The sequence below is a fragment of the Cygnus olor genome, chromosome 13, assembly GCF_009769625.2.
Source record: "Cygnus olor isolate bCygOlo1 chromosome 13, bCygOlo1.pri.v2, whole genome shotgun sequence".
NCBI classification, from domain to species: Eukaryota; Metazoa; Chordata; class Aves; order Anseriformes; family Anatidae; genus Cygnus; species Cygnus olor.
The window spans coordinates 7966946-7994088 of NC_049181.1; the positions used below are offsets into that span (position 1 = coordinate 7966946).

At 37.3% G+C, this 27143-nt stretch overlaps 1 protein-coding gene across 6 annotated transcripts; it reads right to left on the reverse strand.

The window, feature by feature from the left end:
- PHF6 (PHD finger protein 6) lies at positions 1 to 27143 on the reverse strand. Of its 6 annotated transcripts, none has more exons than XM_040572736.1 (11): positions 27094 to 27143; positions 21496 to 21675; positions 21199 to 21300; positions 17571 to 17704; positions 17218 to 17261; positions 7721 to 7887; positions 7401 to 7544; positions 6076 to 6180; positions 5122 to 5255; positions 4372 to 4501; positions 1 to 4079 (listed from the first exon to the last, which is right to left on the reverse strand). In XM_040572736.1, exons 2-10 carry the CDS (start codon positions 21631 to 21633, stop codon positions 4372 to 4374), a joined length of 1098 nt encoding a protein of 365 aa, XP_040428670.1. In that variant the 5' UTR covers positions 21634 to 21675; positions 27094 to 27143; the 3' UTR covers positions 1 to 4079. The 6 variants fall into 6 exon arrangements, with proteins under 6 accessions (XP_040428670.1, XP_040428673.1, XP_040428674.1 ...); XM_040572739.1 differs by having other exon boundaries at positions 7721 to 7884; positions 27094 to 27138; XM_040572740.1 differs by lacking the exon at positions 27094 to 27143 and adding an exon at positions 26639 to 26935 and having other exon boundaries at positions 7721 to 7884.

Below are 27143 nucleotides of genomic sequence, written 5' to 3' on the forward strand. Positions count from 1 at the left end.
TGAAATTCATAACTCATTTATTGAATATATATATATGCAAGGATACCAATAAAAAGAAACTAATACTGCAAACTACAACTTTGGAAGTAAAGCCAATATAACAGGAACAAAATATACATAACATTGTAGATAGGAATGCATTTACCCTCTTTTACACATTCCTTGTCTTTACACCTAATGTAAATGTATGCTAGAGCAAAAGCTGCAAGTGTTAGCCTAACCTGAGTGCTTTTTGACAAGCAACAGTTCTCCAGGATCTTTTAAGGGTTGAGATGTACTGCTGATTAATGAATGTGCATACATATGCATATATAGAATCTGCTTCAATAAGTATATAAATTAAGAGCTGTGTTCTGGTTTTTTCTTTTTTTTTTTTTTTATAAACCTCCATCACTAATACAGTGGAATCTGTTCCTTGTGATATGGAAGTTACTATTTGCTATGATGTACTTTCAGTTCTCTTCGGATTAATTTCAACTAATTAGGATTCATTTTCTTGTCAATCTGATTCAGCACATTAACGTTTTTGGAGTGAACTGATTATCACCTGCCAGATAAGTCTGATATTTCAAACACATTATCACCCCTTCATCTCTCACTCTGCTTCAGTGAGAAGTTATTCTTCATTTAGGCAGCAGTAAGAAGCAAGGCCTCTTACTTAATACTACATTTCTTGTATACTGATAGCAGAAATTTAGAGTCGGATTCAGTCTAATCACATCATTCTAGATCAGCACAGCTCTTTGTACCTAAAGATCAGACTTTGCAGAGTGTAGATGGTGGACTTATTGCTGCCCTCCAGGAGTTATGCTGGTACAACTCCTACTGGAGCTTTATCATAGAACCTCCTGTGGATCAACACCTGCTGAATAAGCAGATATTTTGGTCACCTAATCTATTTCATCCTACTTAGCTACACAGATGTTGGTATTGAACCGGCCTTTTGCCCTTCCTTGAAATGGAGTGATAGCACAGCTTACTGCTATGGTGTTTGATCATGCCTTGGGACTCTGGCATTACACCAGCTGTATCCTCAAGTAATTTGAACAATACCCTTCTGATGCCTGTCCTTCCTTGGTACAGTCCTTTCTTGGTATAGCACGATCGCAGATCTGTTAACACAGAGATACAGTGAGTTGGGGAGAAACCTCCATTCCAGAGGGTTCCAGGAGACTTTAAACAGCAGACATTACTCTTGTGAGCAAAAGAAATACCCAAAGGCCAAAAAAAAAAAAATAGTGACACCAGTTTCATAAGACAGGTTTTGTTAAATTAAGAGTTCTCCGATTGTGAGATGAAAACAGAAGGTGCCTATCAAAAAAAATCATCTCAGTAAAAAATAGACTGCATTAATTTACCTAGCTAATTTAAACATACCTATCCCACCTACAGAGCACTTGCATTACTTCTAACGTTTCTGGGAAGGCAGTAGATGCTCCAGAATAATCTTCCAATATATGCTTGCAAAGATTACATTGCTTTACCAAAAACAAACAAACAAAACCCCCCCTCAGACAGACTGTCTGAAATTCCAAGCTAAAATACACATAAAAAGACAGTAATGGCAGTATTTTGTCTTTAAAAAAAATATGTAAATGTTGTATACTATCATACATTGTCATGCTTTTTAAAACTACAATTAAGGACATAAGAGATGTACAGTAAATACACTGCTGAGGTACATTTCTTCTAAATATTAACACCACGACAGAATTACTCCCCAGCAGGTAATGCTACTTGGGAACATATAAATACAATTTTTACATTGTAAGGCACTTTTACCCAGCATACATAAATTGAAGTCAAGTTATGACAAATTTGAGGCTCATAAGAAAAAAAGACTTTTGCTTTTGACATTGTTTCCATGAATTCTGAATTAATGACAGTTTAGTCAGACCATCTCAGCACAAGGAGGTAACAGGTAACCAGCCACTTACTTTTCTGCTACCCAAAGGTAAAGTGCTGTTCTGGTTCTCAGAAGCATGGAATGGGGTAATTTATTTCACAACAGATGAATTACTGGACTGAATATTATACTTTATACTAAGCAACTGACACAATATAAATTAGAGCTTAGTCTCAAGTACAATCAGTATGCTGGCAGATCTACCCCATGCACCTGTCATCCAGCCTTGGTTAAAAATACAGTAGCTGCAAACAAAGTGCCTTTATTCCATGGGAGGGCCATGTCTGAGGCACAAATCTAGAAGTAATTTAGACATCGAAGGATGTTATTTCGCATTCTAAAACTGTTCTGAGTGGCTGAAAAATGTTCATGTTCTAGAAGAAACAAAACACCTTGATAGACAATTTCAATAATCGATCTGTCATTGCAATTCAAGTCACGCTTTTAATTTTGAAAGTTACAAATACAAAATAAAAATGATCAATGGCATCATGTTTAGAGCAGTAACTGAATATTTTCTGTACACAGCAATATTTCTTTCCAAAACTGCGTTATTCTCCAGGAAAGCAAACAGAATTGATTGAATTCTAACAGGTAAAATGTTAGAAACTCTAATATACAGTAATTGAGTCCCTCAAGACATTAAGGGAATGCATAAGAAGACAATGACACACATTAAATCTTTTAAAAATACAAGTAAAAAATGCTACAGAAACTCATGTTACAAATGAACTGTTTTTGCAATACCAATCACAGAACTGTAGCAGTTTATAGTCAAATCAGTGTATTTTGCTTGTTTCCTTCCTTCAAATCTGGAAGTTTTGTTGGGAGTTCAGAGTGAAACAAGTCAAAACCCTAAACAAACAATACAGTGATGTGATAGCAGACAAACAAACATGTGGACTAGATTCAGCTTTTTGGTTTTATTTAAGTCTGAGAATGTGCTTTAACAGACCAATTGAAGAAACTAATAGCCATTAGAAATGACAAGGTGTTTTGAAAGCAGTCAGAGGACTGATCTGTTAGGTTTGGTATAACTTAAATCTGATTATTCCCTAAAGGAACATCAAGCTCCAGCAAGTAGAATTCCACGACGTGATTTGTTGACTTGACAGAAAGAGAAGGGAAAAAAAATCACTAAAGCAATAAGGATGATAAGCAAAGTTTCTCATATAGTGGTCATAAGATTAAAAAATAAATACCAATCTAGAAAAAAAAAAAGGTTCTTTCCTCATTCTTCTTACAGAATATGGGACTTCTATGCATATTCTGGACAAAATATGAAGTGTTCCACACAACATAGAACACTTGAGGTATGGACGTCAGATATGGTGGCTAAATTCCATAGTGAGTTAAGAGTTGTAACTCTCTGAAGAGAAAGATCGGGCTGCAGAGTCCGAGCATTTATATAGTAAGGTTTAAATCACACTTAGTAAAGTGTTCTTTGTAAATCAGGGACACTGAAAGAGGTGGGTCGTTGGGGAAAGAATGAACTACAGCCCTTTGGCATGAGTTCTAAAGCTCACAGCTCAGAACCAACAGCTGCTCAAGTAAATCTCCCGCAAACAATGCTGGGCGGAATGAGCCATCACAACAGGAACAACCTGAAATGTTCAAGCGTGCTTCGGTGTACACTGAGTCCTTTTTTACTGTGTGCTTTGCAAGCAAAAACAGAGAGCGGCTTTCCCATGTATGGCCTCCATAACTTGTATATGAAGAAAATGCAAAATTCACAAAGTACCAGCTTGTTGCCACCATGAATTTGTCCATGTTGTTAATTAAACTAGCTAAGACCTTCCTTCTTTGCATGAATCCACTAAACAACTTACACATTCCAAATCTTAAGGTTTTTATTCAGTCCAGAAATATAGATCTTGCTTCATTTCAATGTCTGCCTTAACTTTTGACACTGTACATATTACATATCATTTATATAGTGTTTCATTTTTTTCCAGACACTGCAGACTACAAACTACATTAATATTGACATGTAAAACTCTGCCACTTACTGAAGGCTCACACACATGAACGTTTCAGGCAGTTCAATGAAATTTCTAACAGAGTTGGGTAGTACAAAATTACTAACCCTTTTTTGAATTTAGGAAACAATTTAAAAGAATTAGTAGTTATGATGTCTTAGCCATTCCCAGTTCTATAACTCTGTCCCTTGAACCTGTTTAAAAAATGATGAAAACAATGGTAAATTTAAAGTCATACAGAAAAGCATTTTGCAGCTCTGACATCACATCTATATTTAGCGATAGAAATGAGGGCCTCCCTTCTTATACTGTTACAAAGTCAGCCAGATTTAAAAACCAACGTATCCTCCCCATTTTTCTACAGTATGCCAATAAAAACTACTTATCCGCATACACTAGATTTAAATACTTCACTGCAATAAACTACATTAAACGTATATTGCGTTTCAGTCTTGGTAACAGATCTGTCAGGAGTAACTTCCATACCTAGTTTCCATTGAGCTGCTGCTGAGGAATGTCGTTATGGTCAGTGCCTGATTTCCCACGGCTTTTGCTTTCTCTTTCTTCATCCTCTTCATCTCTTTCATCATTTCCACTATGGTTTTTACAATAGAGTCTAGCACAATAAAAGAAACAGATAAGATTTTTTACTGAAAGAATAAAAAAGAATCTCTTCTCAATTAGTTTTGCTAAGTGCGACAGGAAAATTGGTAACAACTCATTCATGTTTTTCAGTCAAGCAGCAGTTAAACAGAAAGAAAACAAGGCAGAGGTAAAGAGGAGCCAACAAGATTTGATCTATTCTAGTTTTCAAAAACTGCTGATACACTGCTCACAGAATGCCCTCTTGTGGGCACAACAACACTGGCAATTCAACAACAGCTGCAGTTCAGCAAGCAAGCAAGGAAAAGTTACGGGGTCCAAAAGAACCAAAATAAGCTACAAAACTTATCCATATAGGGCAATCATAAATTATCCAGGGCTTTCGCAATAGAAAATACAGATTAATCGAAGAGGAAAACACAGTGAGTCAAATAATTGTTTTTCTCCACTCACATATTGTTACACTTGCACAGAAATTTGAAGTTACAGTAACTGAAATATTTTGCAATTATTAAGCTTAAAAAATAGTTTTTAATGGAATATTTGTTAACTTGATTTGCCAAGCTTGGCAGAAAAAATGTTTTGAAATATCTTCACTTGCATTATAGACTCAAGATGTACATAGGTCCTTACTTATAAATTCCTCGTGACATATTCTCAATGTATTTAGCTTTGTCTTCTACTCCACAGTGGTAATGGTATGTTTTTATGCAGGCTTTAATTTCACACCCAATAGTAGCACCAGGCTGGCTGCAAAGTGTGCATTTCTGTTAAGAGAAAGAAGAGTGGCACTGTTTATTTAGCCTTTCGGTCTCTGTTCAGTTTAGTGTTCCTCATGCTTATGGCTATCTTTTTGGAATACAGTAATTTCTCTGGCAGATTATCCTTCCAATAAAAAGTTAATCAACAATACTGTAAAACAGAAACCATTTAACACAAACCTATTAAAAACGTGAACAGCCAGGTTTACCTATCCTTTGCACTGAAATCTGCTGTACAGTAGCATGTATTATTGCACTGCCAAGCATTATTTGATCGCACTCAATCAATTTTGATATACTAAAGAATTTTGATATACTAAAAATCCTATTTTTTTTTTCAAGCAGCAATATAGTTGTTTTTTAATCCCTACAAAGTTCTTACTGCTTTTAAAAAAAGTGTAATTTTAATAAACTGCAACGTGACATTTTTACCAACATCCCCATCTGTGAGGCCTTAATGCTTTTTCATATTAAAGCATCAAACCAGTTGGAAAGAAGTCACTGCAATAATGTATTCTCTCAGTTTATTTGTAGTTTTACACACTGTACTTTTAGTAACACATAGGATACAAACCTTTTACAGTTACAGGAAGGCTAGTAATCATTTACAACGTACACCATCATAAAAAAATAAATAAATTAGTGGTGGTTGGGCACGTGGTATTTTAAAGGTGACTCCTATCTGCCTAGCTATCTCCAAAGTAGCAACACATCTAAATTTTGTCATAAGTAGATGGAAAAGATTGTTTCACAAAAGCAAATAGACAGACCTATATACTCCTTAGTAGATTCAGTAACACATTCATTACATTCTGCAGATACATACCATTCTTTTTCCTCTCTTGATTTCTTGAAGAACAGTTTTGATATCAAAATCACCAAACTCTGCCCTTGATGTTGTTGTTAGCTGGACAGTGCCAGAAGAGAACAACTGTAAAACAAGCAAATACAAAATAATTTCAGATCACCAACATTAAATAAGTTATGTGCAGGAATCACAGAAAGGGATGTTCAGCATTCATTCGTCTCAGACTGTGCTCTACCAACAAACAAGGATGAAATACCATGCTGCGTAGAGATTAGTATGATGAGTGTTCTTTCTGATACTCACCTGACTGCTTTAATTACATTTGCTATCTTGGAGAGAGGTATTTTAAATGAAAAAGGAGTAGACGAAAAATGACTACAATGCTGAAAATATAAAGTAATAAATGACCAATATTATTAATTGTACCAGTGAACTTCTCAGGAATATTCCAATTCCTTCTCTGTGCCATAGAGGTACATCAGCACATTCATGGCACAGACAGCGTCAACATGCCCAAAAATCCCTGAGGTACGACAACAGAATACATAAGCATCATCCCTACTATCACCATTCTTGTATAGTCAACTTAAACTGTCTTAAAACTGAAGCTCAGGTACACAAAACAGCAAAGAATACTCTAATGCTCAAGGCTGCTGGCACACACCAGATCTTTGTTTAGTTAGGCCAGCTGTAGTAGGATCATTAATATTCCATAGATTGTCTGGACTACTTATTCCTTTCGAGGTACAACAGAAAATACTGTGGTGGTTATTCAGAGCACTACTTCATTCATAGAACTGGTTACGTGAAAGACAATACTATTTGCACAAGTTCATTGAAATTAGCAGATTCTTTTCAAGCTGACAGTTGGCAAGGGTTTTCTAGAACTTCTATGTCCCACACACTAACTGTGTCACAACCTGAATCCACTGGTCAGAAAATTAATGAAGTTCATTGATTCTTCCAGGATTCTGTCTCAATGCCTGTGGAGTAAAGGTACTTATATTTTATTTTTTGGAGTGGATTCTTTCAGTTAAAATTATTTTCTCACTCATTTTTAAATACTGTGTATGCATTTAGATGCTAAGGAAACTTTTTTAAAATGCTAAAGAGTCTCCCTGAACTAATCCTATCTCTTAGCATGTAGCCAACTTTTAGGCACATATTGCCTGCAGTGAAAAAATCAATGAATTGCTCACTTCACAACACTTCAGCACTTAGAGATCATCAACACAAAGACAATATTCATGCATAATTACATATAAGGGTACCGTATGAAAACCTAAAATAGCAATTTAGTCAAAATTCATAATAAACTGAACAACAACAATACTGTTACTCACCATGCACTTATAGTGTGCTGCAGCCTTTTTGGCATTAAATATATGAAGCTTTCCTCTAGCTTCATTTTCTTCTTCACCTGCATGACAGAATCCACATTTAGGTTTTGTATCACTGGGGCTGCTTCTGTGGGGAGACCTGTCTCTCTGAAAGAAAAACATTTTACTAAAATATACTGCTGGGTTACAAATAAGGTTGCAATTTTAAAAGCCTGCGGCCACCAGCTGGAGGCTCAGACAGACAAATTTTAATAAAAATTATATTTGCAGAGAAGAAATATGCAATTCTGTCTTCTAAGAAGTTTAGCATATTTACTGCTTACATAGGAACTGCTTTCTATTTCGTCTGTGCCATGTGAGGACGTGGATCTAGTGTCTTCTGATTGCCCTTTTAAATTTGTTTTTCTTGGCTTTCCCTTACGACCCCTCCTTTTTCCTTTGGGAGGTGAAGGCTCCAACTCATGTTCATTGATACTTTCTTCTAAATCTGCTTTAGGAGTTAGAAAACATCATCAAATAACATTCTCAAAAATTTTACGCAAAACAAAACCAAAAACAGGCAAGAAAAAACAACCTGTATTTTCTGTATTTTTCAGAAATAAAAATAACCAGAAATTAAAATAGTAACTTTTTCACGTTTATTACAAACATGCAAGTTCCTGAAAACATTATTTACTTCTTTATACATATCACACAGCTTTGCATCTTTATAACATAATATATGAAGGTTTAACTTTTCATACAACTCCTACTTTCAGGACCAAAATATGGCTTCAGATAAATATATTCACCTTCACTGAAAATACAACCAACAGATGTTTTCAACCACAAACTTTTTTTTTTTTAAGATGCACGCATCCAGTGTAAATTGCACTTGATATTATGCCAGTGTTTCTAAATAACTCCTCTCACCTTGCTTTATTTTAAGTCTTTTGACTTTAAAAAAAAGAAATTACCCATTTTGGCTATAATATTAAGAAGTTTTAAAGCAACTGAGATATATTTTGCTTCCATGAAACAAATCTAAAATTTCATTTTAGTTACAGCATATTTTTACATCTACAGCTAAAAGCAGGGAGCCACTTTACAGAAAATCATCCACACTGACAAAATCCCAGATGGAGCCTTTATAGACCATTAGGAATATAAGAAAACATATTTTTAATACAAATATACTAAGGAGGTCTGACAAATTCCTTTGAAAATGCCAGGCCAGCTGCTGAATTGCTATACAGAACAGTAGTCCAGTACTATCCCCTCCTATGAAGATACTCAAAAACTGCCTGGAGGTGGTCCTGCGCAACATGTTCTAGATGATCCCGCTTGAGCAGGGGGGTTGGACTAGATGATCTCCACTGGTCCCTTCCAACCTTAAATATTCCGATTACAGCAGTGTTCTTTTGATTACTCAAAAGCATACAGTTAATAAAGATCAATTCTGCAAACTTCTTGAGGTTATTTCCACTATGAATATAAATATTGAATAACCAGCTCTACTTGATTGCTAACAACTTTCCTGATCATCAAAAGCTCACAGGAGCAGTCTTTTTTCTTTTAATATGCAATATCCACCCCTGCTCAAACTGCAAAGTTATTTCAGCAGACTTGTTTAAAGAAACATGCACGGATACTGCTACATAAATCTCAAAATCCAAGCTACAAACATCAGTATGAGCCCCAAAATGGAACAAAATCCTACTAGGCGATCCAGAACAACTATGCTTAGACATTAACGGGACACTTAACCGTTGTGGTATTATTATTAAATACCACTAGGGCACTTATCACCATTATATCTTGGTCTCAAATTCAGACAGGACATCTTACTTTGAGACTAAGAGCTGTTTCAACAGAGCTCATCTTTCTTATCCATTATTGCATACAAATCAAATCATTCATTCTATCTCACGATTAACAATGAATCAACTGCACAGAAGTTTGAAATCAAAGCCCTGAATATATTCCACAGCCACAAACCTTTAGTTGCAGAGAAGTGAACTACAGGCCCGAGGGCCTTGCATACAAATGTACCTTATTATACTTAGTCTATCACATCTGCTGCTGATCCCTGAAATAACTTCAGCTTCTTGCACATTTATTAATAAAGAAGAAAAAACTAATCCAAATGTATCACAACATATTATACTGAAATTTAATTCCCCCCAAAGCTCTACACAGATGTGTGGTAAGGAGGCAAAAATTTGAGAAGAAATTCATACAAATCTGCAAATTATTTTCACTTAAATTGACAGATTAATCAGCTATATACACATATTCCCAAGTCACTACTAAACTAAATTAGCCTATCTACCACAACTTTCTTATGCTTCAGTATGCATCCTGTTTTCTAACGAGATGACAAGAGTACCACCATTTACTCTACTCAAAATAGAGTACAATAAAATACATGATGACAGGGATTATCTAACGAAACAATACATTTTACATTTCCCTTTCATAACTTACTATCTAAATGTATTTTTTGTTTAACATTAGTTGCTAAATTCCCAAAGCAAGATTATGCAATTTAGATATCATACCTCTCAGACTGCATATAGAAAGTTTTATTACAACCTGAAAAGCTCTGTCAAATAATTACATTTTATCTTGTCCCTCATCATATGCATGAACTTCCCCCTACTATATTAAAAAAAAAAATCTGTCAATCTTCATGAATATTTCTACATTTAAAGAAACCATAGATGGCTCTTCTACTAAAAAGAAAAAAAGCCTTAGAAAAGTGACTATTAAATTGGTGACCCTTTAAATAACAGTTTGTAAGACAAATATTCCTTCCAAAAATCATTACATGGAATTTCCTGCTGTATTTCATAAGGCAGAATGAAGTCCATTCACCAACATTCTCTGTTTTCCTCCCCAATTCATTATCTATCCTGTCAACCATGCTGCTTTCCACCTTTGTCCACCCTTATTTTCTAAGCATTAAAGCATATCCCAAACCCTCTGTAGTCATACTCTCAAAACTGGAAATGGAGCTTAACTGCAAAAACCAAGCACTCACCAAAGCCAATTTTTTGTTACAGCTTCCTTACAGAGTAAGTTATTAAATATTCTAATTAGAGATTAAAAATAGCACTTAAGATTTGAAACGTAAACCTTGCATTTCTTAAAAAGATGTTTCTGGTATAACCTAAAAAAGCATCAAGATTGCACAGCTTTCCTCAAAGGAGAACCCCTTTCCTGCCCTCAAAGCTTGTACTTCCAGAAAGTTCAGAGTTCACTGAAACCCAGACACTACATGACCCCTCCGTTAAAGTAAATGAGATTCCTTGCAGATTTAGGTCTCCATACTACAAGTGCCATGAACCTACGGATTAACACGCCCAAAATGTGAGGACCTGCACTACCACATCTACCTGCAAGATGAATACCTCAAAACATTAAAGTTTCTATCTATTTTAACAGCACTACGAATAAGTGCAACAGTTCAAGGAGAAAGAATTGTAACCAGCTTTAAAATATACCTGCCTTGGATGGTCTTTACTGTTTAATATACAGTTTGGTTCGTGCCCTATCCCTCCCCTCAAGCCCACTGCCAGCTTACCCTGTTTCCCTGGCATCTGATGGTTGGGTGTTTCCAACTTCTCATGTCAGCTTGAACTAAGGAAAACACAAAAAGTTGTTCAACTCCTCCCTGACCAGATGAAGTTTTATCATGGGTATCACCCATACTCTGAATCCCCTGAGACTCCCTAAATACACTTTCAGCTGCCCCCATCCCGTATCCCACTACTGCATTGATTTTTAAAATCATCACAATATTCTCAATACAACTTTATCTGAACTCTTCAAAGGAGGTATCTTACGAGCTTTCTGCAGAACTCCCTAAACAATATACCTGAAAAAACAAGCTTAATATGCAATATGATCTCAGAAGGGGGGGGAGTGTTATTAAGAGGAAACATTCTACATTTTCAAAAGCACCTAAGAAAATGATATTGTAAATTTGGATGAGCAGAAAGATGAGCAACAACAAGCCCCACATTTGCATTTTAGAAATCTATGAGCAGTACGAAGTACCACAAAAAGAAGACGAGCAAAATTCTGTATTTTATAAACCGTTAACACAAAGACAGCTTCAGAGAGAATTCTATGAATTCTCTTTTGATCATGACTAGAAGGAAAAAGGATCAAGATGTTCTGCTGCTTAAAATAAAGCTTGACACGGAAGTTCAGATATCACTGATCTATTCTTTATTGCTTGAGCTTGAAATATACCAGGAATCAGCCCTTTCCAAAAACGTTAAAGCAAGCTAACACAAAGAATTAAGTGATTTAATGGTTGTGAAACACCAAATAAAAGGAGGATGTGTTCAGTAAAAGCTAATACTACTCTATCTACCTGCTACATTATCTTAAACAGTGACTAAGTGAGCCAGAAGCAAAAGGTCTACATCTGCACAAGAAAGATAAACAAAACTGATGGGAAATATACATTTGCAAGTAGGACTGTACATAAAAAAGCCGAAATGTAGAATATGGAAGTGTCTTAGACATGCTGCTATGTAAATCTGAAAACAAGCATATGCCTTTTAAGTTTCATAGTGCACTTAGAACAAAAGAGAAGCTCTTAAAATTATAAAGAACAAAATCAACTTTACAGAATTTTAGAAGAGAAACAGAGTATCAGAAAAAGAAAAAAGTAATGTAGCATATTAAACTAAGATGTCCTTAAAAATATGGCTGAAAACAGTGAACCTCATGTGACAACATAATTATTTTAAAATGAAACATCACAAAATCTAAAAACCTTATTGTCCTAGTAGTTAATAATGAAAGCGTGAATGCATTTTTAAGTAGTAATAAAAACAGATTTGCTTAAAAACATGTGCAAGTGAACAGGTTGTGAAACAGCTGTAGCTTACATCAGAAAATGATGTGAAATTAAGCATCAAAATGCTGAATATAATTCTTAGGTATTTTCTTTTTGAAAATGGAAAAAGACTAGATTACATGTATCTAAATTGGAGGAAATAAGAGTGGAGGGGAAAAACAAATTATCCCTTAAGTCTAGTCACTAATTTGTTTTCAGAAGTACCAGATACCCTCAAGGAACTGATGCTTCTTGTCCAAAAATATTTTTGACTGGATAGTATCTATGTTATGAAATACTTAAGATTGTTTCTTCAATTAAGTACATTTAACATAGAAAATGAATAAAATAGTCCTTCTTAACCACACAATCTAAATGCCTTTTCAAGCGAACAATTGTTGGCAGATACTAAAGACAGACAATATATTTCGCTTATCTGCATAATCACAAGGCTTATGACAACTGGTCTGATAAACCTTTGAAATATTAATTAACTGACCAAGTTCCTATTTGAATACGCATTGCCAAGATAAGAAAATTAAAATGCAAACGTCACAGGGCAGCTTCTCAGATGGTATATACCATTCACCACATTACTTTTAGATTTTCTCCTTTTACTTGGAGCACCCGTTCTTGTAACGCTATACATACATTCGATGCCATACTCAGAGCTGCCTTCTCCATAATACAGACAACAAGAAGGCTGAGTTAGCAGAGCTTACAAGGAATTTGAAACCATCCACCAGCAAAATTGAAATGACTGAACTGCAACGCTACAGAAACTTTTACACCTGACCGCATTAGCACATACAATGGTAGGCAACCTTATGTTTTCTTTAACAATGTTCACAGCATGACTATGAAGAAAGACTGATTAAAGCACCTTAAAACGAATCAGATTCTTAACCAGTCATAATGCCAAAAGGTTTTGGACGTTTTTGCTATCACCTTCTGGCTTAAACAATGCTTTGAAAAAGTAATCTGTTTGTTACAGATTGCAGTCTGTAATTAGGTCTCATAGAGGAATATTATCCCGACTCCAGTTACTGAGCAAAGAGAAAAGCACAGATTTCAAGTTTGATCTTTAGAATAAGATAAAAAGGATACTGAGACACGAACTGTCCTTATTTCTATTGTGGAAGCATAATTCCCCAAGGCTTTGGGTACAGATACAATAGGAATTATGTACATTATTTTCTGACCCAACAGTCCCAAGCATCTTCTGTTTTAAACATTAAGTAGTCACATGGCAGTCATCTTTATTCTTCATTTTATTATTACTATGTAACAGAATGAAATATTCTTATCTTAGTTTATAATAAACTGTTGTGGATCAGCTGAATTTGTTTTAAATACAGAAGGGCCAGGGCAGGCCCACCTGTAGGGAACTGAATAAAAGATAACACATTTTTAAGTTTTCAATGATTATTTCTAGTACATGGAAATAAATTCCAATAAACGAGTCCAAAGCCTTAGTTCAACAATACTTTACTCTTCAAAAAGAATAAATGCAATTGTATCAAACTGAACAGTAATTCAACTAATAGTTAGCTCTGCTAGTCTGAAAGCACTGGTACCAATTTCTTTAACTTGTAAGGTACTGAATACTTAAGAGGGCTTGCTGAGATTAAGATTTAAACTATTACTTGCAGTTCAGGTCAAAACAGTTACATTTATAAGCAGCAGGACAAAAGCGCAGACATGAAACTTCAGCAACTTGGTCTGCTCCTATGAGCATGTGTCTTCAAATTTGTCAGCATCATAGCCAAAGCCAAGAACAAAGCGTGAGTACTTTGATTTTACTGTTCTTTTTACCAGCTAATGGGAACAAAGCACAAATGGGTTACACTGAAATATAACAAAAAATAGGTGAAATGCATTTTTCCTGTTCTATGTCACCTGAAGGCTAGGCCATTCAAATAAATTAGACAAAACCAACAATCTGTCAAGACAGATAATGAATCTAAGAGCAGATTACTTTGTTGTCGTGTTTCCTATCTTCCTATTCAAACAAAACAGAAGGTAGTTCAACTTCTGTCAATTAAAGGAAAATGAACTCCCGTTGCTCATTAATTTTGTCTTGATGAGTCAGGAGATCCTTAGTCTGATGAATTCTTGCTCCACTTGAACTTCATGACAGCAATAGGCAACATTTAAGAGGTCTTTTTTCGTTTAGGTTTTACGTTGGTAACTTTTAATTCCTACATAGGTCCTTCAACCAAATTCTTCAACCAAATTTTCTTTAGCTGGTATTAAATTGTTAGCAGATTTTTATTAATTTATTAAAAAGAACTAGAGCTTCTAACAAAACTTACATTAACCACATCTCAGACTTGAGCCAGGATGCTACAAAAGCACCTGTTTTTGAGGGAATGGAAGGAAAAATCCCACTACTAAGCAGCAGTACTACCTACAGGAAAAAAAAAAATCCAAAACCAATATTGTTCTAGAGGACATCAAACCAAACACCCCTAAAAACACTACAGACATGCTCTAACACAAGTGACGTAAGAAGAAAAATACCTGCACTGCAACAATTAAATCTAGATACAGAGCAGAGGAAACAAATCCAGACATTCTACACTGACCAAGAAAAAAAACCACAAACATTCCAGAGCAGAAGCAGTAAGTTTCCATTAAAAGAGACTCATAATTCCAGTCCCCATGCATCTACACTGAGCGACATAACCACTGATTTGCTTTAACTATTCTGTTACAAAAACCCTGTTGTAAGCCAGGATTCCTGAAAATGAAACAAAGGTGCTATGTTAGCATCCAGTATCCTTGGCTAGTTTCTTCTCTGCAAGTCTTCTCTGGTTTCACAAACCACCATTCTTTCACATTTAAATTCCTCTTTGAGATGCACATTTCCCTCAAGAAACAAACCAACAAGATACATACACAAAGCTCATCCCTGACTAATCTCACCATCCAGCATCTCCCAGTTACCACTTCACTGAACAAACTTCAGTATTTAATTATCAAGAAACAAAGCCTCTCAAGTCTCTTCTTGAACTCTGAAAACCATCCTGTAGATTTCTCTATCTTCTAAAGGTGATCAGTTTTCAACACAGCACAATACCATTGCTATAATATTCTGTAAGTCATTTCCTTAAGACAGATGCAATATGTATTTTTAGTTCCTGCGATTTAAATGAGGTCCAGCATAAAAAGCCCCTGATTGTGGTATTATCAAATCTAAGATTGTAAGTAATAATATTTTACAGGTATGGTATAGTAAGTTCCTGAAATTGTATTGTCTAAAAAGAGAGCTTCCCCTTCGGGAAAGAGCACCAGGCTACAATCTCAGACAAATACTAAACAAAACCAGAAAATAAATAGCTATGCATATTTCTAGAAGCATGAAGCATAACAGAACTAGATATTTTAAGCAAAAAAGTGAGTGGAGTGCAAAGTTGAATTCTAAGTAAGATACTATTGGGTTCTCTGGCCTCATCTGAATGATGTTTTTTCCTCCTCCTCTTCCTCTCAGTCTGGGTTTATTTGGATGAACCTTATTTAATGCTTAAAAAACTACAATCATCAACATTTAAGAAAAAAAACACTATCCTATTGTAGCAATTTTTCCCGTGTCTTCTCATACAAATATATCCATATAAAATTTAAAAGCCCCTACTGTTAGAGAATAAGATTGTACAATTAGAGATAATTTCTGAAAACTCTGAAAGAAAAGCACAGGTTCAGATCCTGCAAGGAGTTTCAAGCAGGAAAAAAAAATCTGTTGGCATTGGACTCCATGTAGAAACGGTGGCATTTTTCAATAGATGCCAGTATAAGCCATTTCTCAGCAAGTATAGAATATTACGTTTAAGTATCAGTTTAAGAGATCGGTGTCTGTCTTTGGACTCAAATGTCTTTTGTTTCTGATAACAAGCAAAACAAACCTTAAAACAAAGTCCCAAACTACAAGATAATTCTTCAAAGAGATACGGCCATATTAACATATATACTGCTTTCCTTGCTTCAATCTATTAACAGCAAGATCAGAACAGAATGTTTTATACAAAGCACACTACAATATTTAAATAGACTAAAAAAATGCTTTACTTTGGGATTTTCTACTGCCTTCAATATTCTTTTGAACACTGAAATGACACCCAAACTTCACCATTAACACTACCCATAGAATAGGTAATACATTACCGTAAGCATGTAGTTGCAGAAAGACACTGAATTTATGAAATTTTATTATCACTAAATGCAGTCCTCACTACCTAAATCTGCAACATTTTAATTGAAAGTAATGCAAAAGTAAACTAACAAATGCTTGCTTACCCAGATTCAGATATGGTAGTAAACAAGTAAAAAGGAAAAAAATGCATAAACACAAAATTGAAAGTTAGTTTGGAATTCTGTCAGACCACACAATTTATCTACTTTTGTGGCATATCACCCCTCGTGCATTTCACTACTCTCCTCTGCAGAGACGCGCAGCTTTTGTTAATGTATGCATACAGCTTTTTGTTTATCACAAGTACTCAGCAATATATCTGTAAGTGATCTGATCATAAGCCCATTTATTTAATATTGGATCCTTCTTATTTGAAGAGTTAAACTGTATTTAATAGTTCAACAAAATGGTGCACACTTGGGAATGCTAGAAGTGGCAAAAGTCAACTGCTCCCTGACAAATTTCATGAATTTTAGATGTAAATATTGTGAATATTTAGCTAAAAATATAAGCCAACTTCTTCCTAGAAAGGAATGCATTACTTCTACCCATACTATATTTTGACGGAACATCTTATCTTTAGAACAGCCTGAAATTTAGTTTTAGGGTTTTCCTCTCACTATTTTTTTTTTTTTTTTAGAGAAAATACAGAAATCAGATGGGCTTCCAAACTCACTATTTTTCAAAAATATATAGTTCTAATTTTTACTGAAAACATTTATATTCTCCAGAAAAATTAAATTTAACCAAAATATCTTTCTACAATGGGAAAAATTTATATTGAATAATTTTACCTTCAGAGTTATGCGTAGTTTTCTTGTGTTTTCGACATAAAATCCTATAAACAAAGTAGTTGAAAACTGTCAAGTCAGTTACGATTCACAGATTATTTACTCATCTTTTAAATTTAAATGCCAGTACATTTTTCTCCCACTTGTAAGACTCACTGATACACAAAACTTGCAGTGAAAATGTGCTTTTTTTTTTTAGCACATCACTATTTTGAATGCCACAATCATCATTAGAATTTTTTTTTTAACAGTTTTGGTTCGATTCAAAGGGTATTGTGTTTTTTTTTTTTTTAAGAAAAAACAAAGAACATGAAATATAAATACAAAAGTAAACATAGTAAATAAATAATAGTTACATGTAAATGCCTTGTGAGGGTTTCTCTCTTATCTGAGCTTTATCATGCAAAGCACAGTAGTAGTGATATGTCTTGTGACATGTCTTCACATCACAACCGATGGTTGCTCCAGGACAATGGCATAAAGAACACATCTGTAAAGAAAAAAGAAAGCACAATTCATGTTACTGCTGAGTCAATGTGTCTGAGTTTAAAAATAATATAGATACTTCCAGTGTCACTCCCAGTGACAAAACAAAAAGGGTTACAGACAGGAATACTGTTGTGCAAACTGCTGAGTAATGAACTGTTCTTGCCACTCCTCCCTGCTCCCTGGTGTTTTTTTTTCCCCATTTATTTTAAAATCAAGGAGAAATTCGTTGCAATTATGCAACAGTACAGTAATCAAAATAAATTAATTACCAATTCAATGAGGAAAAACAAATGATTTGTAGAATACGATGTGTTTCATAGAAGCGACAGTCACCTAAATCTCCCACCCCAATGTTTGTACCAACCATTTCAGAAGAGGTAAAAACACAAATTCTACCTCTTTAATTCTGAAATACGTTCTCAAGGTAGCATAGAAAAACGGTAGAAAGAGGAAACGCATTTGCCATGAACTTTGCAGACTAAGAAATCCTGATGCAGCAGCTAACTTTCCTCATTTTTCCATAGTTATTTCTTTGTCTTATTTCTAAAACATCAAATTTAGTAAAGTATGTTAAATACAACAAAACTTTCATTTATACTAATTTTTGTTCTATTTTTATTGCAAAAAGGGTTAAATGGAAGCCTGATACTTTACTCTTCTTTCCCAGTAATTAGTTCTCACACTAGACTTGCATTACTGTTGAGAATACGCCATCTAAATTGTTCACTGACTTTCTCATATTATGTTAGGAAAAGAAATAACTGATATTACTGCAATTTTTCCTCTATATTATTTTCTACTGACATAATATTGCTCCAAAATACCAGAATTTCCCACTGAACTCTCCATAGAGAAGTGGAGCTTTGTGCTTGTATCCTGATTATCCTCCCATTCCTTCCCATAAGATTACAACTAATTCCAAATCCTTAAGCATAAACGTACAACGTAAGACACTCCCACCATATACTTTTGAAGAATGTGGTTTCTGTCCATCCCACTAGCTAAGTTAAGTTCTTGTTAGTCTAAAATGTGCAAAATAAATATATCAAAGGTATGTATCACCACTCTATTTTTCAATTTTAACAAAGTTAACTGAACAATAAGTATGTCAAAGCCTTGGGTTATCTCCATTTGCTCCTCTCCAAGCTCTTAAATCGTGTAGTCGTACACTGCTCACTAGTTCTTATCTAATTTGGTTGGTATTTTATCTTATAAGTTTAATATATAATAATGGTTGATCAAAGCTCTTTTTTTAAAAAAAAAGCCCAGGTTCAAATTCCACTGATCCAACCAATTTTAGTCAGTAGGGCAGTATTTTTAAACAGAAAATTGTCAAAAATTGAACTTTCCTGTCAAGAATGCCAAGATGTATCTGTAAGAACAAAACAGACCACAGGAATTTTTATACTGATTTATTGGTCTATATTTCTTGGGAGTAATAAAATATTTATTGCATTGGTACAAGTCCATCTGTCCAAATGGTCACCGTCAACGGATTAATTAATTCCCAAGTTATATCAGGTATATGTGAAGTTTGACAAGCTGCAAAATAGACAATCTCTTTAAAAAAAATCCATCCATGCACGGCTAGCAGAAATAATAAAAACATCAGTGGATTGTATTCCCCAATGTTTAGACTTAATGAGTTTGTAAGACTGGCCTATTAAGGTTTGAGCCTACAAACTTTTCTCAGACAAACTTATTACCATAGGAACACTTTATGTATCAGTCATTATCACTTCAATAATGAACAGGCCTCGATTCTCAGTGCATACCTGGTCAGCAGCAGCATCTGCTGAAGGAGGGCAACTACATAAAATCTGCCTGCAGACAAATTTAGCGCAAGCTAACAATATAAATCAGTGCAACACACTGAGCTATTTTTGCTCAATGCCCCCCCCCCCCAAAAAAAAAGTCTAGAACAGAAAGCAGCCTGTAGCAGCATCTTTAGGCTAGCTATAAACAATTAGCTTTTTAAGCTTCCTCTACAAGTCAAAGTGTTGGGGGGGGGTGTCAGAGCAGTAGTTTACTGATGGCTACAGAGATAAAGCACAGTTACTTCAACACCCATGTGAATATACAAAATCACCCCGTAAATTCCCTCCGAATAGGGAACATCTTGGGACTATGAATTTAAATTTTTCAGCTTTTTGCAGAAAACCTGGATCTGGTTAAAGCGCCTGATACACACAAGTGAACTCAAAGAACTTATTCAGATGTCGCATCAGTGCGAGAACATAGAGAGACTCAGAAGCACATAGAAAGAAATCACCAATGACAAAAATAAATAACGTTAAAAAAAACATTTAAGAGACCCAAGAATCAAGAAGTTTCTTTATGATCTGTACTTCCATTTATTACCATATTCTTTCAAAGTCCCTAATCATGAAGTGAATTATCTGTGAACAGTTCTTTCTTTATGCTTCATCTAACTAGAGCAAATAAAGTTCTAGGTGCTGGAAAAGATATAAATGATATAATGGATGAAATATCAGACTGCTGTTATATAATTGTAGTTCCATACAAATACATATGACTACTCTCAGTCAAAAAGCTAGAAAATATGTAAGACTGACAAATAATTAGGCTGAAAACAATAAACTTGCGGAGTGACTTGATAATCTGTTAAAAATATTTTGAAAAGGCCTCCGTCATATTGAAAATAGAAAATGAAAAACGAGTAATGAATTAGCTTAGATTCTTGGGAATAAAAAGAGTAATTTCTGCCCAATTCTCATCAATTTGGTAGAGCTGTAATCACTATTGTACCCTTGCACCTCACAGGATGTCAATATTCACAGGCCCCACTTCTAAATCAATATAAAAGGAAGCAATAGCCTCCTTGGTAGTTGAAGTCTTATTTCGGTAGCAAAGCCAAATACTGGTAAAGGTACAGTATTAGCCTTGCCAGATCCCTAGAGTGTGGGTTTCATTCTGAAATCTAGAAGAAAATATAAATAGAAATTACTGGATTAGAAGCATAAATTTAGTAAATGCTATTTTTATATGCAGCCCATTAAAAGGAAAAACAGGCATACCCTGAAAGAAAGTTTTCAAATTAGCTTAGAAAAAACTGCACATCTGTTACAACCATCTACATTTGCCAATAAGAAAAAAGTGACTGTAAAAATAGTAATTCTGGATTTATTTTTGAATAATTCCATGATTAAGCAAGAATTCTTTAAAAAAAGTTTAGATGAAAGCGGGACTTCACTGCAATAAACTACTTTTGATCGTTTCATAAAGATGCTTCAAAGGTTGGTTAACTGGCATTTAAATTTCATTTCAACATGAGTATTGCCATATCTAATTATATTTTTTCCTAAAACTAAGGCTGACTTTTCTTCATCATCATCTTCTGTCCTTTACCTCAGACCTCACACAAACATAGCACTTCAAAACAAAAAATATATTACACTGAACAATTTCACAATAAACTTTCTAGAAGGTAAGAAAGCATTCATTCATTTTCAAGGTCTAAAAACAGAGACTCACCAATTTAGTGCCTCTCTTTATTTCTTTCTGAATATCCTCAATAGAGAATCCACCCAGACTCTCATTATCAGTGTGTGAAGATACCAGTGCAGATGAAAACAGCTAAAATTATAAAGCCAAACATTAATTTTAAAATATATACAATATAAAACATTTACCCATTTGAAAACCACTAAAATTTCAAATTAGAGCAATTAATCACTTTACCAATGCCACAGCTGATTTTTTTTTCTTTTTAAATTTGTCATCTTCCACTAGATCACAACATTCACTTCCCTTTTCCTATGGATTACTTACCATACATTTGTGATGTGCTGCCACCTTCTGGTTTTCTGACATCAATAATTGTCCACATTCATTATCTTTATTAGATCTACAAAAACCACACTTCCTTTGTCTTGAAGAGACTTTTTTCTGTCCAACCGAGCTTGTCATGATTTTAAATGACCTTAGAATGCCACTTCACTCCTATCAATGCTACAGAAAAAAAAGTGCAATCAACATGTTAACATCAGCAAAGGCCCATTTAGCTTACAGCTTCATAAATACAATACTGGTGGTTTGAAAATGATCTTTCCTGCCTTACCTCTCAGTTTACTACAATATAATCAAACAAACATGCACCCAGCAGAGGCAGTAGTTGGCTACTTTTTATAAAAATTGTATCAGGAAACAGAATTAGTCCTTTAAGCAAAAAGTTTGAACATCAATATAAAATTCTGGACATGTAAAAACCTTAGGGGAAGATGAGATAAATGGAAAATACAACAAGAAGAGCAATCATAAGGACTCTGGGGGAAAAAGTAACCGCAACTTTTTAATCCCATTCTTTTATTTATTTATTACAGTAAAGCAATTTGTAGAAAACATACTTAACTACCTGCGCATGCAATAAAATTCATGCCACTGAACAAACACAGAACCAAAATAAAACTCAAGAGTCCAGCCTAGCACCCGGAACTGGTTTTGAGTTTAAAAGCTCACAAAGTAGTGTAGCACCTACCCTTCGAGGAGGGTAGTGATGAGATGATAAAGCGCTACCATTTTAGGTATTACATAGATCACACTGTGGCTAGCCAAACAGCATTAAGGACAAAATTTTAGAGGATCTGTGACTAACAGGCTGCAATGGAAACCTTTTCAAGACCCGTAGTTAAATTAGCAGCATCATACTAGTTCTCAGTAACCACATGAGAGCTGTTACCATCATCTAAGAAAAGCAACTTAAGGTTAAATTCAACACGAACCTCAAACTTCTCACAATGCTACCAGCAACATACTTTGAAATACATCATTACGGTCCCACTCCCCCGAGGCAGGCACTGCAAGTTCAAAAGTGAAGACACCTAACAAATGTACGTGCTTCTTGGCCCGGGATTAATTAGTTCATTTGCTTTTACATCTTTCAAGAAATAAAATGCTGTCCTCTTCGAAAAGACTTGTTTGCAACCTTTTACTTCGGAGATCGGAGCCTTACTGTCAGAATCGGCACAACTGCAGCAAAGGTTTCCTCCTCAGCTTTTGTCTACATCACTCTCATCTTAAGAAGAAAAGCCGCCGCATAGTTTGGTATTTTTGGGGGGGGGAAAGGAGAAAAGCTAGTCAGAAGAGCAGATTTGCCACACATCTGGACAATGCTATAATGGCTATCTGCATGGAAATGTGCGACTTTTTTTTTTTTTATTTTTGAAATGTGCATAGCCAAACCTGCCAGCTTCGCAGTGCTGTCAGACGCTCGTAACGCAAGTATCGCTCGCTACTTCTACAACTGAAAGCCGAGGATTATTATTAAGTTTCTGCTGGCACGTACTATTCGTAAAAGACTATCATTTTAGAGCCTCATTCTCCCGTTTTCACCGATTTCCAGAGACTGAATTTTCAGTGCTTGCCGTGCAACGTTTACTACAAAATTCATCCATCAAAAGGTAGCGTCTGTGCGGGATCCATTCCTTCGCTTTATCAACAGCTTCATTCGCTTTCCTTTATAATTGGAAAGCAGTTTACTAGCTGGTGACGCATACTCATAGGAAGAATGCATAGATTTCAGATCTTGCTGATTTGCACAAAAAATGTGCCAATCTGGATAAACTAGTCACACCCTTTTGCAGTGGCAATAGAGAGTCCTTAAGTGTTAACACAAAAGAATTACTATACTGTATTCTTCTAAAGAAAAAAACCAGACAAGACAATTCTGTAATCCCTTTTTGAGCAGAAAGAAGGAATGGTTTCTGAAGGAAGGAAACACAGACTTCAGAACGTTTTTCATTTTTTAAAAAAACTTTTAAAAAAATACTTGGAAGCAGGAAAAAGACCTACAAAAGACGAGGATGAAATAATATCTCAAAAAAAAATATGTTTGTTTTCAGGTCACATTCAATAGCTCGACATAAATCATGCAGTGATGAGTTAGAAATATATTAAAGTAATTTAAAATGCAAGAAGTTCTGCTTTGATATAAATAACTCGATAGACCCACATGACTGTATCTGTTTCACTTTATATTTGGATTATATTATCGCTACGTTGACAGCGACGATAGTAGTTCTTCGCAGAAAGATGAGAAATTTCCTTGAACACATGTACGGTTTCTACTGACTAACAGAAACTCTCTCTTCTAGTAAGAATTACTACTATAAATAATAGCTATCCTTCCACTTGACTTGACTTCACATTTTAGAAGATGGAAATAACTTAAAAAAAACAAAATTTAAAAATTCCAAGTTGCTCTCATCATCTTTAATTTATAAGAATAGCAACTTTCCGTGAAACGAGATTATAAAGCAGCTTCTCAGGGCTGACTGCAACCAACTGCCCCCAGCTTCACGCCTTGCAGCGAGTAGCAGACGCGGGTCGACGCGTCTTTACAGCACTTCTACATCCTGACACAGCCAAACTTCTTCAAGTACTTGTGCAAAATTAGCTTTTTAAGGCTCACAGTGAAGTTAAAAATAATGCTAAGATTTACTTGTTAATTAGCAAATATTACGTTCTTAAATATTTATTCTATTACAAATAACACTTGAAAAATATTCAAAACACGAGCAGACCAGCAAGCACCAGGATAGGCCAGAAAGGAAACACATGTTCTTTCCACCATTAGATTACAGCAACCTGAAAGCATTTTACAAACATATCTACGAGTTTTCTTTACAATACTGCATTATTTGCACTTGTATTTTCTGGATCACTAGACATTAACATGACCTTCAGAAAGGCTGCAGAAAAAAAACGAGTATGAGAAATTTTTCAGAAGCGTTTTATTTGTAGCTCTCTCCCTAATTTACGGGCTTTTTCATAAACGTCAGAAAACACTACTCCTGGGATTACCTTCCTTCGTGCCAAAATGCACTCATCTTGTCCATTAAAAAAACACCTGATAAAGATAGAAAAGTTACACAGCTATACTACAGACCAAGAATTCTGAAAGCAAGCACCCAAAATTTTGTTTTCATCTCCTGAGTTAAATCACCCCAGAACAACCAATCCAGTTTGTCAAGCATCAAGCTGCATTTCATAGGAACGTGAAAAATAATGCAACTTTAAAACACCTCAATATTTCTGTTTTCTATGTTTAAAAAAAAAAAAAAAAACAACTAGTGAATGAGACTTAAACGGTGCTTAAGCATACTCCTGACAGAAATCGTGGTTGTCAGCTTTGTCAGAGAAAGTTTCGTAGGCTGGCTCCCAGGAAGCGGTGCACTATGGAATCACTGACTGGGAAGATTACGCTTTATCTCTACCAAAATGGGACAAGTACCACAGAACATCGATTATTACATACAGGTACGCTGTCCACAGACTTGGTCTAAAAAGGAAACGTTACGCCTACTCTAAAATCACCAAAAAAAGAAACCCATTCACTGATTTTTTCACCCAAAAATGTTGGTTCATTTGCATTCACGTTTCTTTATGTACTCAACACGGTGCTTCGCCTGCTAGCATCTTTATTTTATCTTTCAAGAAGCAAGTTTCACAAACTCTTACAGCTCACATACTGTTTTACCAGGTTCTTGCAGACGACGGTTTTGGAACATAAAAGAAAGTGCAAGTTCAACAGCTCAGGCAAAGGAGGAGGCTTCTCGGTGTATGAGACGTTGCTCAGTGCCGAAGAACAGAAAGTAACCTGGATGCTAATTTCTATTTATTGCCTGAATATGCTTCAAGAGCTATTGCACTTTTTCAGAAATCAAGCCCCCGTTTGTACTTCCAACAAAGGGCAGCGATCTCTAGATGCTGTACTTTCTCACATAAACTTTGTTTTGCTGCATGGCCTGTATGACTACAAAATAACAAAAAAATATTTAGGATTTGAATTTGTACGTCAAAAAATATCAGATATCCAATGCAAACCTACAAGAGAAATATATAGACTTAAAAAAAAACCATTAGGCACGATAAAGCGATTTTGTCTGCCAGGAGAAGCTGCAGAAAACACTGACATAGGGTTTTGCAAGATGCTCACTGGATACCAGGTTCTCTGTTCAAGAAACTTTCAAGTGCTTTCTACTTTCTAGGGTCAATCGCTCACCCCTGGGGGCATTATTTTGCAGCCAGGACTGAAACTGGGGAGGAGGGAGGCATCCTGGAGGCGTCTGGAGTTGAGAACCGAAAGCCACGAGTCCCATGGAAACCTTTGGGCAAAAGTTACGTTCCCACAGCATCCTACGGACACCACCAGCAGCGGGCTAAGAGCTTATCCCTGAAACTTCCTCAAAGAAGGGTACCAAAGGGGTTGGGGTGGGGAAGGCCCAGCGCTGGAAAGCCTGCACGCTGAGGCACCAGGGAACCCGAAGTTAGGCAGAGACAGCCTGGGGTGAGGGAGACCTGGCAGACAGCACCGAGGCAGCTCCGGGGAAGTTTGCGCGGTGCCGCGGGGAGCGGGAGCTGCTCCCACCGGGCATCGCCGGTGCTCGCCTCCCGGGGGGCCCCGCTCCGCTCGGGGCAGCGCCGGCCCCGTTGTCCCACCGGGGGAGGGGGGAGGGGGGGGGGGGCTCCCCGCGGCCGGGGGCCTGCCGGAAAGGGGGGGGGGGGGGGGGGCTCGGCGGGACGCGGCCCTCGGGGAGGGGGCGCCCCCCGCCTTTCTTCCCCCAAATTTGAGGGAAACGGGACTCGCAGCCCGGGGGTGGGGGGGGTGGGGGGGGCGGATCCCGGGGAAGGAGGACGCGGGGCCGGGCCAGGGGGCTGCCGCCGGGCGGGGGGGGGTGTGGGGGGGGTGGGGAACGGCCCCGGGAAGGGGCAGCGGCGGGACCCCGCGGGGACGGGCGGGCGGCTGGGGCCCGGCCAGGCGGGGCAGAGCCGGGCCGGGCCGGGCAGGGCGAGGCGGGCCGGGGGGCGCCGCGCCTGCCCCGGGAGCGCGGCAAAGCGGCGGCAGGGCGGGCAGGAAGGCGGGCGGGCGCTCGGTCCCTCAGTCAGTCCCTCAGTCAGTCAGTCAGGCACTCACCCGTGCGGCGGGTGTGGCGGCGGGGAGAGGAGCGGCTGGGCGCGGCCCGCCCCCCGCGGCCGCCGGTCGCTCAGGGCCGCTGCCTGGCCGGGACCGGCCCTTTCATTCGGGGCAGGGGACGCTGCGCCGCCGCCGCCGCCGCCGCCGCCGAGCGCAAGCACGCACGCACGCACGCACGCACGCACGAGCGGGAGGACGCACGCACGCACGCACGCACGGCGCGCTGGGGCTGAGGCGGCGCGACGCTGCGGGGCGGCGCCCGATTGGCGCGCGAGGCGGGAGCACGCCGGCTCCGCCGGGCCTCCTGCGCACGCGCGGCGCCGCGCGCCCGCTCTCCCCCCCCCCTCCCTCCCCTCCCCGCTTCCTCCCGCGGCCCGCTCACTGCGCCGGGCCCGGGGCCGAGCGAGCCGGCGGGCGGCAGGGGGCGGGGCGCTCCGCGCCTGCGCAGAGCTCACCCGCAGCCGTTGGGAGGCGGAGGGGCGCCGCGGGCGCGCGGCAAGCGGCT

Coding starts and splice junctions, on each gene's coding strand:
- PHF6 (XM_040572736.1), bottom strand. CDS start 21,633: ATGACAAGCTCGGTTGGACAGAAAAAAGTCTCTTCAAGACAAAGGAAG. Junction 17,262..17,570: donor CCCTCACAAGGCATTTACAT/GTAACTATTATT, acceptor CTTTGTTTATAG/GATTTTATGTCGAAAACACA. Junction 7,545..7,720: donor AAATAGAAAGCAGTTCCTAT/GTAAGCAGTAAA, acceptor TTTTTCTTTCAG/AGAGACAGGTCTCCCCACAG.